The sequence below is a fragment of the Chamaea fasciata genome, unplaced genomic scaffold, assembly GCF_029207755.1.
Source record: "Chamaea fasciata isolate MVZ Bird 193981 ecotype frontalis unplaced genomic scaffold, bChaFas1.0.hap1 SCAF_3, whole genome shotgun sequence".
NCBI classification, from domain to species: Eukaryota; Metazoa; Chordata; class Aves; order Passeriformes; family Sylviidae; genus Chamaea; species Chamaea fasciata.
This window is the reverse complement of record NW_027094088.1, coordinates 32,320,110-32,339,381: the sequence shown is the minus strand read 5'-3', so window position 1 is coordinate 32,339,381 and position 19,272 is coordinate 32,320,110. Positions and strand designations below refer to the sequence as shown.

The 19,272-nt window shown below is 38.8% G+C and overlaps 1 protein-coding gene across 6 annotated transcripts in view; it reads left to right on the top strand.

The window, feature by feature from the left end:
• The window catches only part of CEP170 (centrosomal protein 170), a 96,315-nt gene extending 86,044 nt beyond the window's left edge, over positions 1-10,271 (top strand). For all 6 annotated transcript variants that reach the window (XM_066178516.1, XM_066178515.1, XM_066178514.1 and 3 more), the window contains 3 exons: positions 4,050-4,143; positions 6,926-6,977; positions 7,910-10,271. In XM_066178516.1, coding sequence (XP_066034613.1) covers positions 4,050-4,143; positions 6,926-6,977; positions 7,910-8,196 — 433 coding nt within the window. In that variant the 3' untranslated portion in view covers positions 8,197-10,271. The remainder of the gene's footprint in view (positions 1-4,049; positions 4,144-6,925; positions 6,978-7,909) is intronic.
• The last annotated feature ends 9,001 nt before the right edge of the window (positions 10,272-19,272 follow it).

Sequence of the window (19,272 nt, the reverse complement as noted above, 5' to 3'; positions counted from 1 at the left end):
TTCAGTAAGTCCTTCTGAAAAAGAGCTTGTTTTGGAGACAATGGGATCCCAATTGACATCTAAAACAACAGGTGTAGCCACCTGCCATTTTTAATTGAAAATTCCTGCTTAAATAGTTAGATTCCCTCATAAGATGTCATTGTAGCTAAGAGAAAGTGTAGACATTTCAAAAATGGTAACATGTTACTCTACTGACAGTTCCATTTAACTTGTATATGTGAGTGTACAACCAGTTGGTGACCACTTTGGTTGGCAAGAATAAAAGAAAATTCTCAATACAAAGTTCAGGATTGTATATTTCATGTGTTCTTCTTCGTGTCTTTGTGCAGTTAATAACTTAAAAATAGAGAGCATTAAAAATAAAGAAGTCTTTTGGCTGAACTCAATGCCTAATTTTCTGAATGTGAGAAAATATTAGGTCTGTAATTGATTGGTTTGTTTAGGAAGTCAGGTACTGGAATGTTAGATGAGTGACAGATTAAATAACAAAAATTTATGTCAGTATAGGGTGATGTAACCAGTAAAAGCAGCAAAATACGAACATATCTGAAGATTGTGTTCTCATGGGAATACCAAAAAAGATTTGACCATAGAAATCAAGACGAAAAATAATAGTGTATATGAATTGGTTAAAACTGTGGGTTAACTTCCATTTCTAGTCCTGCTCTTTCTTGTAGGAAGGGTATCACCAAGTGAAGAATCAATTCTGTAAGAGCCTGTAACTCATTTTTATTATCCTCTCCTAAGGATTTTTGTGTGTTGTTTTTACTGGTGATTAGCAGGTAATGTTAAATTCAGGTCTTACACATTTCTGATTAATTTGCTGATCTTAAAAGGCAAGTCAGCTACTAATGAATGTAATAATAATGTGATCATGTATGATATAAATACAAGCAAACCTACAAATATTTTATACCTACTTAAAGAAAGAAGAATTGCTTTTTTCTATAAAAATACAGTAAACTTCCATTAATAAGGAGTTATTTAGCAAATTTCCCAGGGCTCTGTTCAAATAATACCATGTTATTCATAATTTCATTAAAATTTTGAATCAGAAAAACAGCATTACTTTTAATACTGTTTTTAAGGGAACATATAAGGCAGCTAGTACCTATTACAGAGTTTTACCTTAGCTTTATTTTGAAATACATGAGTTCAGCCAACTGGTGTGCTGCTATTCCTCTTTCTGGAATTAAGCCAGTTAAAATTTCTGCCCAGCATAGTTACAATGTCTTCATAAGAGAGGTGCTCCAGCCCTGTAATCATCTTCATGGCCCTTCTCTGGACTCACTCCAACAGATCCATATCTTTCTTCTGTTGTGGACTCCCGAGCTGGATGCAGTGTTCCGGGGGGGTCTCAGCAGAGCAGAGGGGCAGAATCCCCTCCCTTGCCCTGCTGGCCACTCTCTGTTCGATGCAGCTCAGGATAGGATTGGGTTTCTGGGCTGTGAGTGCACATGGCTGGGTCATGTCCAGCCTCTCATCCACCAGCACCCCCATCCCCGTCCCTCCAGGGCTGCTCTCCATCCATTCTCTATCTACCTGGCCTGTGTTTGTGCTTTTGTATGTTACAATGAGCTTGCAGGAGTTTTCAGAGATTGTGAAGGGAAGAGGTAAGTTTTGTGGTGAGAACACCTGCAGTTTTATCAGTGCGCTGCAATGTGAGTGCATTGTCATCAGCTTGTCTTGTAGCAGGCGAGTGCCTCTCCAGTCAGGCAAAACCTCAGCAAAGCACTCACAGAAGTGGAGGTACTGCCTGTTGGCCTCTGCTGTTTGCTGTGCATCCTGCAAAGTAAGGTTTGCCACTGAGAGCAGGGAGAAGCAAGAGAAGAAGGCAACAGGCATTTATAAATATATTCTTTTAACTTGAAAAGTATGGTTAGAAAGAGGAAGAGCAAAGAAGATATAGATGATGACCCCCCCAGGAATTAAAAAAAATTGCTAAATGAAGTGTTCAAGAAGATGAAGTAAAAAAGGAAATAGGCTTCCTAAGTTTATAGTAAAAGCAATTTGGCTGTCTACTTTATAGTTTAAATAATAACAGTTTTAGCATTTCTAATTAATGCTTTCATTTTGTTCCATTCTTTTTTAATAAAGTGACCAATGAAATGAGAACCTTTTAAATTTTAGAAGAACATTAGCTCTAAAAACACCACACAGACAAGCAAAGGCACATACATCAGAACTGTTTTAACATGGCAAGAAGGTGAATGAAAAATCACACAATATCACAATAGCTTTTTTCCTAGTGTTGTTTACTGCTAAATAAAGCCTTATTTTCTATGTTCCTGCTGATTTCCAGGATGAAATAAATGCTATTATATTAGAGAAAGTATAGCTGCATAAGATTGTCTGTATACTAAATCAAATATTTCCAGAAGTTGCTTTTTTAAAAAAAATAAATTATGATCCCATAAAGGACTTCATTGTCTCTGCTTTATTTTCTTTTTTTTTTTAATGCATATTTGAACTCCTCAATGACAAGCAAATGCAAAATTTGCCATTGTATTTGAAATTTCTGATATCCAGGTTGTATAGCTTTGCAAGCTTTTTCACTCCCTTCCAGAACATAAGAAAAATTTGCCAGACCTCTGATGATGAACTTTTGAAAAAGATGATGACCCTGGTAAAAGGCCATCCTCACTAAGGCTTTCTGCACTGCAGGTCTGCAGTTCTGATTATTTTTAATTTATTTGTTCCTTCCCCAAGAAAAAGTATGTATTAATGTTCACTCCTTGTATCCTTTTTTGTGAATACACCCATGTCTGGCAGAAGTGGTCACTTGCCTCCAGCCCGTGACATTGTGTCATCAAAGTAGCACTTCCTCAAAGTGAAACCTCTGACATAAATACGTTCCAAAGCAGCAGTGAGTGAAGATTTCAAAGACAGAAGAGTTAAAGCAGCTTCTGGATGAGCTGACTACAGACATTTTACTAATAAAATAAGGCAGGCTACGTATTTTGCAAAATTAGATATTCTTAACAGGATAATAATGGAGAATGAAATTCCCCATAGGATATACGTAACTGAAGAAAGGTGAACAGAAATGCAGTTCTAAGGCTCACAGCTTTCTTTCAAATTCCTAGTCTTTGTGACATTCTCTGTATCATGAACTTCCAATTTAAAAATTATTTCCTTAGAGAACTAGTTACAGTAATAGCTTTTTTTTAAATATACTGCTCTTGGACCAGGATTTGAAATTGTGTGATTTGTTTGCTTAGCAGTTTTACTGCAGCTATTTTTGGATTTTTAACTCTTAAATACCAATTAGAGAAGAAGTGGACTTCAACTCCTCTGTGTCATCATGATGTCACTTCACAGACCTTAAATATCTGCACATTGCTTTTTTTCTTTTTTCCCCTTTCCCAATTGCGCCGATGGAGAAAGTTTAACTTCTGTTTATTATATGACAATGAAAACAAAAATTTTATCAAGCAGGGAAGCAACACTAAAAAATTGGGAATCTCCCAGTATGCTTTGGGGTTTGACAATTAGAAATAACTTCTTTAAACATGTAATACGAGTGATGCTTATACTACTAGAACATATAGAGATACATAAAATGTACATATTGAGACTTTTCAATGAAAACTTTTTCTAGGAAATGCATTTTTTAAATTTCTTAAAGTGTTTTATTTTTTTAATTAATATACAGATGTAAAAGTTGAATTCTTTTATCTTTTGCTATTATTGTAAAGTGCAGTATTAATGGGGAATTTTCTCACTACAGTAAAATAGTTGGCTTTTTAAAAATTGTGTCAGTGCTGGAGGAAAGAACCAGCTTTGTCTGGTATATATACCATAAGCAAGTATTTAGCTACAATATTTAGCTGCCATTTTAATGTCAATAATAATGATTTTGCTGAAAAGCCTGTATGCTTCCCTGGAAATTTAAACTGAATAGATTCCGCCAGGTTTCAGTATTTTATATTTTATTTTCATTTAGTACTCCTTATGGTATTTTCTCCTATCATGTTATTTAATCTTTCAGGTTTTTTAATGAGGTTTTTTTCCTATTTTAAACATACTGTTGGATTTCTTTCTTCTAGAATATTATTTAAGGACAAAGACAGAAATTGGGAAGAAATTGAAAACAAGTTACGAGCTGAAAGTGAAGTTCCTATTGTGAAAACATCAAGCATGGTATGAATAGTTACCTTTTCTGGGACTGATGATGCTGCTCATCCCATGGCTAAGTAATCAGTAGAGGAATGTGGTGTTTTCAGTGACATAAGGGCAAAAATTCTTAAAATCCCTTATTTAGACACTAAGTATGTTTCAAGAATAAACCTAATCTTCAATAATTACTGAGACTTACTGTCTCATTAAGAAACAAGTAGTTGTTCTGGGGAAATTTTCAGATAAAGAATGCAGTAAAAAGGGATTCAGACTATACATAGACCATCAGTATGTTTGTTCAACAAAAGGTAACAACCATTAGTTTGAATGTTATATTACGTTTGAATGAACTTGTTTTGCAATTTAAAAACTACTTTACCTACTAATTGTTAATACTTAATATGTAATACTTTATAGTATTAATACTGGTTTTTAATATATAGAGAAATGGTTGTGTTTTAATATATGTATTGAAAATAATTCATAGACACATTGCGATAAAAGGACTTTTCAGTGAAAAATAATCCTGTTGAATTTGTCTGGAAGTGGTAACCATAGGTTGCCCACTAAAACTCCAGCTGTTTTATGTGATAGCCTAATGACATAAATCAGCTGTGATTTATGCTCTAATTCAGGCCACTGCAAGATCAGACTGTGTGACAGTGTGAGGGGACAGACCACACGTTGTGTCTCAGTATATTTCTCCTCTGCTTCTAAACACAGACCATAGGGTTTGCTAAACATCCTTGCATGAGACAGCAGGCAGAGCTGAGCTGCTTTATCCATCTGAGTCTGCTGGTAAAAATATCTCTTTACAGAGGCAGGTTCTTTTGTGGGAGAGAAAACTGCTTATATGTGAATACATTTCCTCTGGCTTTGAACAGGCTAGAACTTCTCTGTTAGCTCATCATCAGTTAGTAAACTCCTCCAGATTGATTTTTCCTAGAAGTATAAAAGACATGGCCTGTAATTTCTCCAGAATGGTGTATTTATCAAGAACAATCACTAGTAACTCAGTATTATAATTTAATAGATTTGCTGATAGTTTTTGTTAGGTTTTTCAAAGTTTAATTAAGCAATTTCCTCAGGGAAGTTTCTAATTTTAGAAATATTGTAATATAAGGAGTTTCTCTTATCCCAGTCCAGAGTAAGATCCAAATTTAGTGTTTTATATTCTAAAAACCCCTAAATATGGGGATGTAAGATGCTCTTTAAAAATGAAAAAGGTTAGTTGTATATTTATTCCTAAGTTCACCATTTTACTGATTTTTTTTTCAATCTATTGAAGCATCTCACACTGCTTGAAAGTTTATGGGTTTTCTGGGGATTTTTTATCTATGCACTGATTTTCAAGTTTCTGCTTAGTTTTCAGAGCAATACGTTTTTCAAATGCAGTGCTGTTTTTACCGCAGAACACTAAAAGTTAAGAGAACACAGTTGTAAGTGATGTTTGTTTTGTCCTTGGAACATTTATGTCCAGCTCCGATGTGAAATCTGCTTAAGGACAATAACGTCTTAAAGATAATCAATCTCTTTGCCACCCATGAAAATCACACTATTTAGTACAGAACAGTTTTCTGAAATGGATTAATGGTTTTCTGAAATCAGTGCCTTTGAAAAGTCTCAGCTTTTGAATACCACTGACAGCTTTTCTCAGCAGCTGGGTTAACACTATTCTTCTGTGTAGGATCCTTCAATTGTAGGATTTACATATTTATACTAATATAAATATGCTAATTCTGTAACTAAGGAAATTACTCAGGGAAGTGGTCACAGCACCAAGCCTGCCAGAGTTCAAGAATCCTTTGGAAAATGCTCTCAGGCACATTCTTGGGGTGTCCTGTGCAGGGTCAGGAGTTGGTCTCAGTGATCCTTGTGGGTCCCTTCCAGCTCAGGATATTCTGTGATCCTACAGCCTAAGATGTGGTACGTTTAATGATTGCTGTGTTTCTGAGTGCATTGCTGTGGCTGTGTTAGCAAGTGGTGCAGCACAGTGGAGAAAAACGTGTAAGGCAGAGGAGTGCTGAGGCCCCAGCACTGGGTTCCTGTGCAGGGTCTCATAGGCACAGGGCCAGTGGGTGCAGACACAGCCTTGATGCAGTCATCTCACTCTGACTCACATCTCTGCAACCTTAGAAATGAATATAGAAATGCAATGAGTGCATCCTGTAGCCTCCCTTTCCAGTTCTGCTGCTACTTTGCCCGATTTCTGCAGAGCTGTGGTATCTGTGAGTCTGTTCTTGAGCAGAGGTGGCACAGGCAGATGAGCAAGGGCCAGAATGAGGCTGTGGGGATGGTAGCAGGCAGTTGGTGCAGAGGGCTCTGGGTTTCTGAGTGGAACATGGCTCTCCAGCCTCCAACACTGCCACCCATGGCTGGGCCACCACCAGCAGGCATGTTCTTGATGCCAGGAGGGACAATCCAAAGAGCATAATGCAATTGGACAGGTTTGGGGGAGGGATTGTTCACTCCTGAGAGGTAATTTAAATCTCTTTTTCCATACCGGAAATTTCCTTTATTTTTCCATCATGGCCTTAAGATGGGATAGAGAAGATTCAGATTAAGTATTAGAAAAATATTTTTCACTGTTCGAGTGGTCAGGTATTGGAACAGATTGCCCAGGGGTGTGGTGGAGTCACTATCCCTGGAGGTGTTTAGGAGGCATCTAGGTCTGGCTCTGGATGATGGTTTAGTGGTAAAAGAGGTGCAGTGGCAGTGCTGGATGGACAGCTGGGCTTAAAGCTTAAGGGTCTCTTCTGACCTCTTCCGATTCTGTGGTAATGAAACAGGGTTGTTTCTTTTCTAGGAAATATCATCAATCTTACAGGAATTGAAACGAGTTGAGAAGCAGCTGCAAGGTACATATCTTTTTCCACTTTTCTCTTCTGTGGTTGCTTGCTCCAATTTTTTAAATGGACATCTATATGTGTCTATATATAACATGAAACAAAGTTGCTGTGATTTATTAAAATACCTTCACAGTATCAGTTGTGTACATTATGATCATATAACTGCTGATACATCTGATAAACAAACATGACTGGTTTTTTTAAAAGCAGAAGAGTGATCATATCTTTTTATATGGGATTAGTGGTCCATGCTTATCATCATTATGTTAGTTATAAATATCCTGGGTTTTTTTATTTATAGTATTCAGATTTAATCTGAGAGCAGATAATTTTTTTAAAAAAGAATGTTTCAGGAAGAGTCATTAACCACCTTTAGAGATAAATTAGTAATAAATGTTAGTACATTTTTGGAAATAAAAAAGAGAAGTTCTGTTTTATGTGACAAATACATTAATAGTAGGATAAAATGAAATGGTGCTAGGTACTTCAGTTTTCCCTCACTGTGTAGATAAATGACTGCTATTTCATTCAATCATGGAATCAGCAGCTATGGCTATTTTCTGGGGGTGGGGTGGAACAAAGCATAGAATGGTAACATCATGAAGAAAAGCCACTTAAATTAAAACCACCCTTCAGTCCTATAACCTAATTGTAGATGGTTTATCATCTCTGTTTCCTGTCCATACATCAGTTCGTGTTTAGTTTGTGCAGTTTTATTTCATCTAAGGTTTTAATACATGTAACTGCTTTTGAATATATGTATCAGTTTACATCCATGTTGGATACACCATTTCTTTGTCATGGGCAGCACACATAAAAATTCCTATCTGTCATTGTAAAAATAAAAGTGTGAGATAAGGATTTCCATATTTTTATAGTAACAGAAAATTTTATTTTTATGGCTTCTTCCCTATCCTCCTCATCTCTTCTTGATTGCTTAGCAATTAATGCCATGATTGACCCTGATGGTACCCTGGATGCTCTGAGCAACTTGGGATTCGCCAGCCCCATCTTACCAGCTCAGCCGAAGGCGAAGTCCAGCCCTGTTTCCCAAGGCCCCCGCCCGCCAGCGCAGCCAAACTGCCAGCCCGAGGCTCGGGCTGCTCGTCCCACCACTGGCCCTGTAGCAGCTGAATTGGAAAATGCTGAATCCGAGGCAGATTTCAGCATACATTTCAACAGGTTTAACCCAGATGGGGAAGAAGAAGATGCCACCCTGCGTGAGTGACATCTCAGTGTTTGATACAAAAATCTTTCATGTGGAATGTTTAGAAATCAAGGAAAACTTACAATGTTTGTTTTTATAATTAAAAAAAAAAGGCTTGGTCAGACAGCAGTTGTTTTATTAAACCAGTTTTTCTTTAATTGTGATGCTTTGATTGTCACACAAATCCTTTTCAAATCATAAAGATATGCATAGATACCAGTGTAGGAAAGCAGATTGTGGCAGGTTTGCCCTTTGTGGTTGTGTGCTTTGCAAAAGAATTATTATATCAGCAGTTTTCCCTTAATAGATTTATTTCCTTTTAAAAGCCATGCAAGCAGTCTAACATTTACTGAAAACCCCAAATCTCTTTGCCAAGCTGCTCTGATGAACAGACTTCCTCCTCTAAAGCTTGTACAGAACTGTTGAACAGTTACGTTTGATTCTGAATTAGATGATTTATATAGGAAACATTATCTTTGACTACAATGACACATTACTGCAAAAGTAAGACAGATTTCAGAAAGCATTCATTCTCATATACTGGAAAATCTCAAACAGTTCTGTGGTTTATGTAACCTTGTTGCTGCGTAAATTGTCTTGGGGTTTACAAATAAGTTCACATATTATGTTTGCACTAAGATTTGCTGGGAGTGGTAGGTGAACATATCGATATCGTTGAACAGCAAGCAGTGTTTTGGTGTACATAGAAAACTGATAATACTGTCCTTGTATTATCGTTACAGTGTTTTAATCCACTTTCTGAAAAGACTATTTGGCACTTTTTGATCTTCTTCAAAAGTCCTTTTGATGTTAATGAAAGTAGAAGTATTTCATGTCTCATTTCTGTCCAAATCTTTGTTGAAACTAACTAGGAAACAAATTTGAACGTATAGCAATGTGGGACATACTAAAGTATATTGAGGCAAATGGGCTCTCACCAATCCAAATGCAATGTAAGCTTACAGAAGAAATTACTGTTTATTTGGAACGATCATGAGATGTAAAATTTTCTTTAGGGAACTTGGAAATTGAGTTGTCATGATTTTCTTGATCGATAGATGCACTCCCAAGCAAATTATTTTATTTGCTTCTATATATTTTCCTGTAGTCTTGCTAGTAAAGCTGTCCCTATCTTACATATTTAAAAGGATTCTGGACGACGACTGCTAACATGGACATTTTGCTTATACCACTGAAAAGCAAGTCTATTTAAAGTTTCCTATATAAGCCTATTTTCCTTATCAGTTGTCCCAGTAACTTAACATTTGGAAATAATAAAAAAAATAAAGTAAATTACTTTGTATTTCCAGAACACTGTAACTTGGAGGAATGTTTTTTCTGTTAAATGTAACTAATAGACTGGAATTTTCTTATGTTTGCATCAGTCTCTATATATTAAGGTTAAAGATACAGTTTTGCAGCTTTTATGAAATGGTCTTTAATATTTCAGCAATAATCCTATATGAGATTTGTTTTTAAAAAAACCTACTTTCTGTACGCTTTTAAATTGTACAGGCTTTCAGAAATCAGTAAAAGTTGGACCAGTTAACAAAGATGCAAAAACTTTTTTTGTAGAGATGTAAAAACAAAACCACTAATCTGTTGTATAATGGATTTCATATTTTCTTTAAAAAAAATTAAAAGCAAACAGTCTTCATGTATGACTCAATATGCTCTACTCCAGCTAACTGTGGGAGCCTGAATGACACAAGTTTACAGAGGCTACAGGAAAACTTTTTGAAGGTGCAGAAGGGCAAAAATAAATGGAAACTAGAGCTAGGTGTTAAAAACTGAGTGTACCAAACCATCACCATAATTCCTTCTTTTGTTTAATGCTTGGGAACATAATTTTTCTGCAGATTCAAGTGGAAAGTAGGAAATGGCTAGGAAGGATTAAAGGTGCAGGCTCTTCATACGAGATTCTGTTTGTGTTATTTCAGGCGTTTTTACCTTTATGTTGTGAAATAAGCATTTTGCATTACTATGTTATTATTTTGTATGGACATGTTCTCCTTATTTATTTTTGTTACATTTATTATGTATGTTATTTTGTTATATGCATTTACAACTCCATTTTTAAATAAAGTGTTTCTGGAACTTTACAAATGTGTGAATATGTAATTGAGAGCTGGGAAGTTCACACAGTCTTTCTGCAGACTAACTCGCCTTTACTGAAAAAGGAAATTACATTTTTTCATACATATCTTCTCTCCAGAAAAAGTTCTGTCATTGCCACCACTGCATCATCTATTCTGTGCTGACAGTATTGGCTCGCTTTCCCGTACCCAGGTTCTTTTCCACGCTTCAATTGATTTTGTGTGCAAAGCTAGAGGCAAAAATAATCCAGCATGCCAGTCACCGAACGGTGGCTCTGTTTCCCTTTGTAGAATGAAAGGGAGTTTTAATGCACCTACCAGCTGCAACAGTAGATGGTTATCAGACTGATTCCCATCTGCTGCACGTATTGGAAAACTTTACTGAACATGCTGATTTGGCTCCGGACTGATGCCTTTTTTCCTTCTGTCCCAGGTTTGACTCTATGCATGCTTTTCCTGCAGGACACTAAATTGCCTTTTCTTAGCTGGCTTCATGCAGGAACAAAACCTTGAATTTAGTGAAAGCTCCAAGAATTTCTTCCTGGTTTAAGCATTTCGGTGTTGCTGAGCTTTGCTGTGACAGCATCAGCCACTCGAATCTCGCTTCTATGTATGTATTTTTCTTTCATATCCCAGCCTGCTGGCATTAAGACAGCACTAATGGCACACAGTAACACTCAGTAGCACTCGGCTCTGCAGGGGCAGGAGGTTTTTGCTGCTCTTCAGAGATGCCGGTTTGGTACAGTCAAAATTGGGAGAAGGTTACAAGGGCTTTCCCACTTGCACAGGACTTCTTCATACCTCCAGCTTCATTATCTGCTATCATTTCCTCACTTGTTGCCAGCATCCCTCTGTCATTGCAGAGGATAGAGGAATGCACTTCTGCGCTTGTATTCTCACCTGCAGACTCCCTGATGTTTAAGCAGAAGTGTAACTCTTCCTATACAGATTTTTATGGGACTACTCGTAGCCAAGGTAATGCAGGGTTGTTATTCAGATGTATTTAGGAAATCCAGGCAGATGGCACCAGGCATGTGCTCTCTTTAGACACCACCAAGTGGTGCTGATGTGCCAGGAGACAGGGAAAGCAGAATTCAAGCCTTTTCTCATCCGCACTGGTGGCTCCTCCCTTCGCTACATGCACTGCTCGAATTCTACATCCAACAGCTTCTTGTAATGACACTCACATCTAGCTGTAGCAGACAGAATTAAAGCTAAGAGCATGATTTGTGTGCCTGACCCGGCAACAGCAAGGTGGTGTTTCACCACAGCAAGTACATTATACCAAAGCAACTGGTACTGCAGTCTCAGAAGAGAACACTGCCTCATACCAAAAACTGACTTCCAGTCAATGCCTGTTGGAAGGCCTTTGTAATTTGAACTGGGAAGATTTTCAGCATAGGGAAGGATCTACAATTACTGCTTTGGCATGTAGCCATGAAAGGCAAGGGAGTTCCTTCATGCAGGAGTGCATGAAGCATCAATGACATGGTGTGTACAGCAAAAGGAGGCCACTCGCTGCCTGCCAAGGAGATTTTATACCACTGAGTCTTTTGTATCTGAAGAGAATTACAAGGAAGAAACTTGGCCACTCACCATACAAGCTGTTTTTCTTCGTCTTGGTGAATAATCAGAGTTTTTCAAGTGTAAGAATGTCACCTCTGATCTGACTTGAAATAGAGTTAGATCCTTAAATGCTGACAGTTACAGTCCTGATAGTTCAGCCATGATTGCCAAATATTAAATACATCCCACAACATCTCTCTTGGCAATACTGTCAAAGGACAACTGTCTGATGCTGAAGAGCATTTCCAGCTGCACTAGCTCAGTAATCTTGTAAAAATAATTTTTGTTTTCAACTTGGTATGCCTTAGCCTTAGTCAGTGCTGTTCTCGCCAGTGACAGCCAACAGAGCACTAGCTGGGGAGCAAGGCATTTCCTTTTCAGATTCTTTTCTAACTAGTCACATATTTGGGGAGGAAAAATGCATTTAGCAAACAACTGGGATAATGCATCCCTGGAAATACTTCAAAGCAGGATAAGAGAACTGGAAGCCTGCTGTCAAAGATCATTACCTGTTCCAATGAGCCCACAGTTAACAGTGAAAACTTGTCTTGCTGACAGCTTCACCAACAGTAAGTATTTTTTGAAATGGCTCTTAGCTCATGTCTGGGGAGAGCTCTTAAAATGAGAGGGTGTTAGAAAATGCACCCTCTGGGGAGGCTTTTTTTATTAAAAGAGGTAGTTATTGTTTATCCTTATGGCAATATAAGGCAACATTTTCAAGTAATACTTGCCAAAATTATTCAAACACTAAGGCCTTGGGCATGGAGTGAGGGGATATAGAGATTTGTTCCTTTCAAGGGTAGTCCTACATTTCCACTTACCAATTAACGTGTCCTCGCTAAGTTTGCCACTCTTGTCTATCAATTCCTTAGAACTAGCATTTTTAGACCTATTTCAAAAGATTAGTAGATGTGTTGATGAGGCTTTCTGCTACTATGGAATAGCTAGAAGTATCAGAAATCCAAAGATTTATATTTTTTAAATAAATATTTTTATAAAAAATAACAGCTTAGAAGCAGAATTAATTATCTTTGAACCAAACTGTGACCTTAAGAGAAAATTTTATTATTAAAATTAATGTTTTAAACAAAAATGGGCCACATGAGATTTCTAAGCTCCGTATGAAGACGTGGACCTGTATGAAGCCAAGGACAAAGAACATGGATTATATATAAACTTAACAAAAGTTATCAGGTGACTTCACATTTCACTTTCAGCATCTCCTCTGGGGTAATGTGATTTATAAGTCGAGAAAAATTCATTGAGGAAAGAAACCAGATGTGGATGTGAGTTGTGGTTTGGGTTATCCATGACTGATTTTGTTGAGAGATGAGGGAAATGACTGCAGATAATTCAGGAGGTTTTAAAAGTATTTAGAAATTAAATACCTTAATAAAGCTATTGAAGAAAATGTCATAAATGGTATTTCCCAGTATAGCAGCTGATTTGTAAATGATCAGGCAGGATACCATATTCTCAGCAGACGTTACTGGATTAGGAGCAAACTTTTAAAAAGAGCTTTTGAAAGAAATCAACTGACAGAGATGAACAGAAGAGAAGGGGAGTGGGGAGGGAACACAGCATCCCCAGCCGTGGCAAGTAGGTGTGACAGAACCATGCAGTTGGTTCAAGGCAGCTTTAGCACAAAGGAGAATTGTAAGATGCAGGAGGCATAGAAGAATTTGTCTGCAAGAATGGTACTTCCAGTGATGCTGTTTTACACTACAATGACACAGACTTTGAACTTCAGAAGGCTGAAAATGATAAATTTTTTTTTATTATTTTTGGGATGTGTCTCCCTTATATGCTTTTTTACACAGACCAATTTGATTGGTGACAAGAAGACAAACCTCCTCAATCACGTTGGTCAGACCAGAGGGACATCAAGAGGAAGTCCCTCCTAGGAAAAGGAATGAAAGTACAGTTTACAAAAACACTTCTCTTGTTTACAGAAAATTCCCTGGGAAAAGAATTTCAGAAAACCAAAACATCTCAAGCAGGAAACCAGGGCTACACTCCCAGAGCTAGTAAGAATCTGTGTAGGATAATATTTTTCCTGCTCCAAGGTGTGCCTCAGGTGCAAGAGAGACTGCAGCCCCCCTGCTCCCTGGCAGGGATGGCAGCGGGAACTATGTGGGAGTTACTGCACACATCACTAATCATGTAATTTTTCACTCTGCAGAACAGCTGGAGTTTCTCAAACTAGCTGAATCAATAGACAGCACTTTCCATCCAATGGAGTAAAACCCTCCAAACAAATTCATATCCCCCAGTGTAGTTTGTTTTATGTTTTCCTGAAATCATTTCTGGACTTCACAGATAAAATTTCAGTAACTGACTAAAGATGTGCAGGTGTATAATATTGCAATCTTCTTACCTGCACACTCAGGAACTCAAGTGCTAACAAAAAATTTGCTGCACAATCATGTCCCTTCTTTCTTTTTGTTTTCATACATGCAAAGAATTTACACAAATCAGGCTCCTCATGTGATTGCTGCTGTCAGTATAATGGACAGCTGAGCAGATGGTTGTTAAGAAAAATCCACTTTTAAAAATGCAATTTATGCAGTATTCTGAACACCTAATAAGTTGCTTTCTTCCCATCACAAGTCTGAGGTAAAAATGTTGCTTTAGTAATATCTTGAGTTGATTTTCCAAGTGTACAAAGTGGACATCTCCTCAAATTTAGATCCTCTTCAACACCTTGCAGGTTTAAAAACAATATGTTTCAATATAACATATTGAAAGTCACATCTGAGGCTTCACTGAAGTTATTACTCCAGGGGCAGCAGAAGTTCAAATACAAAATTGTAAACACAGCTCTGTGGCTTATCTCAGACCTAATGTGAGCTCTGGGCATACAGACTTCAGAGCCATGTTTCAAGCTGCATGAGCAGGGTTTGCTCTCTGGTGCAAGCAACATTTGTTGCTTGTAGTTTTGAGAACGCATTTTTAGGCTTCCAAGGTGTTTGAGTATCTATATTCCTAACTTTGGCCAATTTAAGTATTTTATCACAGAATCATAGAATAACAGAATGGCTTGGGTTAGGAGGGACATTAAAGATCTGGTTTCAAAGGGCAGGGAATCCGCAACCAGACCAGGTTTCTCAAAGCCCCATCCAACCCGACCTTGAACACTTCCAGGGGTGGGGCATTTACAATTTCTCTGTGCAAGTTGCTACAGTACATCACCATGTTCGCAGTAAAGATTTTTTCCTTTTTAATCTAAAACTACTCTCTTCAGGTTGAAGCCACTTCCTCTTGTCCTATCACTGTGTGTCCTTGTAAAAGGTCTCTCTCCGTCTTTCCTGCAGGCTCACTTTAGGTGCTGAAAGGCTGCAGTTAGGTTACCCTGAAGCCTACTCTTCTCCAGAGTGAACAATCCCAATTCTCTTAGCCTTTCCATGTAGGAGAGTAAAAAGCATTTTCAAAGTTAAAGGTGACACGAATAAAGAAATCCATCATTTCCCTTTAAATGAGGAAGTGATTTGCTTTGGAAAATACATGGATTTTATGTCACTGGAAGAAAACTCTCAATTAAATGATGCACTTGTCCCTCAATGCTCCAGCAGTGAATTACAAGTTAATTCAGACAGAGCTGGTCTTCATGGAGTCAGTGGAAAGGTTCATGCAGCCAAAGTTTTGTACTTGCTTATCTGAGTGCAAACCCAGATCACTACATTTTGGTTTTCACTTGTATGCAGTTATGTAAAATTCAGAAAAGCTGTCCCCAGCACAAGTATTTTTAAATTAGTTAGTTATAAGCCTTAGCCTGACACTGAAAAAGCAATGATTTTAAAATTACTAGGGAAGATTAATCCTGACTGACATCAATGATTTCTCTTAATTGATATTTAAATTTCTCCAGATGAGGAAACACACTGGAACTTGTCTTACTGCTTAAAATGCAATGAGTGAAAAAATGGCAGGCATAGGATAATAGGAAAAAATCCACAGAATAATAGGTATGATTAAAAAGCATATCTGAATGGAATTTCTAATTAAGGATTTTCTCCAGGGAGACACAGTGAAAAGGTTGACGCTAAATGAGTTTTGGAGAATCACTGCAGATCAATGAACTGGTCTTAGCACTTTCTGGAGCCTTGCAGATGGCAGTGCTGAGGACTAGCACAGATAATTTTACAAACATCAATATTGCCTGCAGGCTTTCACTGCAGTATTGAAGCCAAGGAAACAGTAACAAGATTTTACCTTCCAGTGATGTTTTTCTGCTGAAATCTTTCAAGCACTTCACAAACATTTATTCTGATATGAAATTTCTATGAGGAAGTATTTCATCCTGGTCTTACAGATGGGAAAAGGGACTCAGAAAAATCTTGTTTCCTCCCTCTTGGTGAGACAAGGCTCTGCCATCCCCAAAATCTCAGTAAGTGACAACATACAGCCTGGTGGTACTAATAATGTGCCACTTGATCTGACAGAGCCCATATTTAATATCAAAGTTACCCCCAACTTTTGAGTCACTGTGACAGAGCCAGAGACCTCTGTCTTTCCAGCCAGGTCAGTCTTGCTCACTTCTCTTTCTCCAGTGCACATTGCTGGCATCTTTGGAGCTGCTGAGATGTGGATACCTATCCCAGTGAGCTGCATTAGCTGATCTTGGCAGCCTCCCCAGCAGCTGGTTGCAGGAGGAGGCTAACTTGGCACTTTGGGATAGTCTCTTCTTTCTGTTAACCATGGACCTGTCTGAGCATATCTCAGAATTTCCATGTCTCCTGAAAATTCCTTTTTTCAGGTTCATCCCTGTTTCTTTACAACATCAGATGAAATTATGTGTATCAGTTTTATTTGAATTAATATGGTCTCCCTGTGCTTGAACTGTTCTAATTCTCCATGCAAATTATCTTGGTTTATGTGCATATGTTTAAAAATACCCAGTTATTTTAATGGACTAACAGAGATCGTACCAATAGGCATGTTCAGCCACTGGTACCTGGGGTCTTGGATTTGCTGCTACTTTTGCAGCACTGCAGAAGCACTGATGTAGCCATTTATTTTAGTTTTCTAATGTGTGGATTCCAATTCTAAATGTTTGCAGAAGCCCAGAGTGAAAGGCATCTACTTAAGTGGTTCTTGTTCAGTTGTCCTAAAAGTATCAGCAGTATTTGAGAAATAATCACAAAGCAGTTTCCCTGAAGGACACAGCTGCAGAGCCCAGGTGTTTCTAGACGGTTCTATAGAAACACTGTGGTCTGGAGGCTCAGTTACTGATTGTACATGTTTTCTTCATATATGTTAAACGCCCTATCAACAAATCAGAAAAAAAGGGAAAACATGGTGATGCGCCTTGTCGAGCATATGGATACATCTAGAAGAAAAAAAAAATCTAAAGCCTCTAAAGATTTCTAGTTAAACTGGTATTTTACCAAAAATTTAAGTTTTAGCTCTTGAGAAAGGCCACATGGCCCATTAGATCTGCTTCCTTCGAAAAGTTTTCTAATTTCTTCGTCATAGCTGCCATTGAACTATACGAAGTTAGTGTTTAAAGGACTGCAAGCTTTCATTTTCTCAGGGATCTGGAAGGATAGAGCTAAGTGGATAATCCTGCATTCTGCACAAGTTTTTTTAGCACTGCTGTCAAAGGAGAAACCAGAGGTGGGAGAGTGGTTATTTCAAGACAGTCAAGTTCTCCCTGGCCCATTCTGACTCTGGCATCCTGTGAGATCATTTCACCATGGGAAATACTAGATTTGCCCTACTGATTCTCTCTCTGATAGAAACCAGTGCACTGGCCTGACAGGTGGATAATAAAGACAAAGCAGTGCTGCTGTTTGTAGCAGCAGAGCTTCTAAGGAAAGCTGATACTCCTGCTGGACCAAGCTGCAACAAATAATGCACTGGACTCAAAGCTTGTCAACATGCATTTCCATCAGAACCAGAAATTCCTCAAATAAATAAAATGAAGGGGAATAAAATTCCCATAAAACACTTTTTAAAAAGAATTTAGGTTTCACAGAAAGAATGGAGGAAAATAAAGCTTTGATTGGACCAACCTCCATCAAATTTTCAGGCAGACCTGCGTATCCAGCAACAACTTTCCCAGTCTGGGTTTCTGCAACTGATGAATCATGCTGCAAAGAAATTCAAGGTGTTAGAAACTTCTCAGAAGTTGATTGTCTGGATGGAAAATCAGGCTGTTCAGAGGAGACACTCTCCTTACCCAGGAGGACTCGGGTAAGAGGCCATGTTAAGATCTGAGTACTAAAAATTTTAGAGAGATGACTTTGCCTGAATTAAGGTGCAAACAAGACCGTGTGCCAAAGTCAGTAGTGTGAATTTAATTTAACGGGGGGGGGGGGGGAAGAGAGAGCAGGGGGGCTGAGGGGAGAGAGAGAGAGAAAGGGGAGGGAGAGAAAGAGAGTGACAGAGACAGATTAAGTGGAAAATATCACCACTCCCGTTGATCCTGTTTTCCTGGTCTTCTTGGCGGTGAGGGTTCCACAAAATACAGAGTTCAGTGGGTTAATCTACATTCAGGCCAGGTGGGAATGCCCAGATCCCTTCCCTAGGGGAGAGAGGGTGGTGCAAGTTGGACACATTCTCTCGTAGCGTGCTCTGGATCTGTTGCATCACTTGGATCGTGGCAGCGCTCTGGGGCAAGGCCTCAGCAATGACTCTGGGAGCACTTTGGGGGTCTTTGATGGATTCTGACACCCCTCACGTGGGCGTGGCCTTCCCGGGGCGGGGAGGGGTTCACAGCTGAGCCACTTTGTGCGAGGCAGGGTGGGTGTCCACTCCCCCTGAGCAGAGGCGACATCACGCACCGAAAGCCTCCTCCTCCCGCCGCGGTTGCGGGGCAGTGTGCGCAAAGCTGCCCTCAGCACACGGCTCTGTGCGCTATGGCCTCCCCTGCCCGAACCGGGCCAGGCACGAATTTCAGCACACCTGCTGGGCTCGGCTCTCTCCTGGAGACATTCTTTCCCCTCAGCCTTGTTTACTTCTCCCTGGGCCTGAGATGATCGGAGGGTAGTGTCACCTTTATCTTATCTCAAGTACCCTTAGGGGTTTACTCACAGCCCGAACTTGCCCTCAGGAGGCGTGTTCAGGGAGGGGTGTGTAATAGATACATAGTATTAAATTCGTGGATTAAAATTGTGTGTATTAAACTTTGCAGTGGAATGTAAAAACCCCTGAATTCCTGGAAACAGTTCCAGGGCATCTCTTTGCATACCGCAGTCTTTTCTTAGCCCAAAGGTGTTACCTCGACATCTGCCAGAGAGATAACGGGGAAACGGCCCATCAATCACGGGCTGACCACATCTTCACAGTTCATCAGGAGATCCGATACCAATCTGGGCGGAGGGCGGCAGAAACCTCCCGACAGAAGATTCGGAGACTTTTTCATTCAGACATCTTTTCAATTTCTCAGGAAACTCTTTCAGATATCCCTTGCGGGATACCGGACGTTTCAATG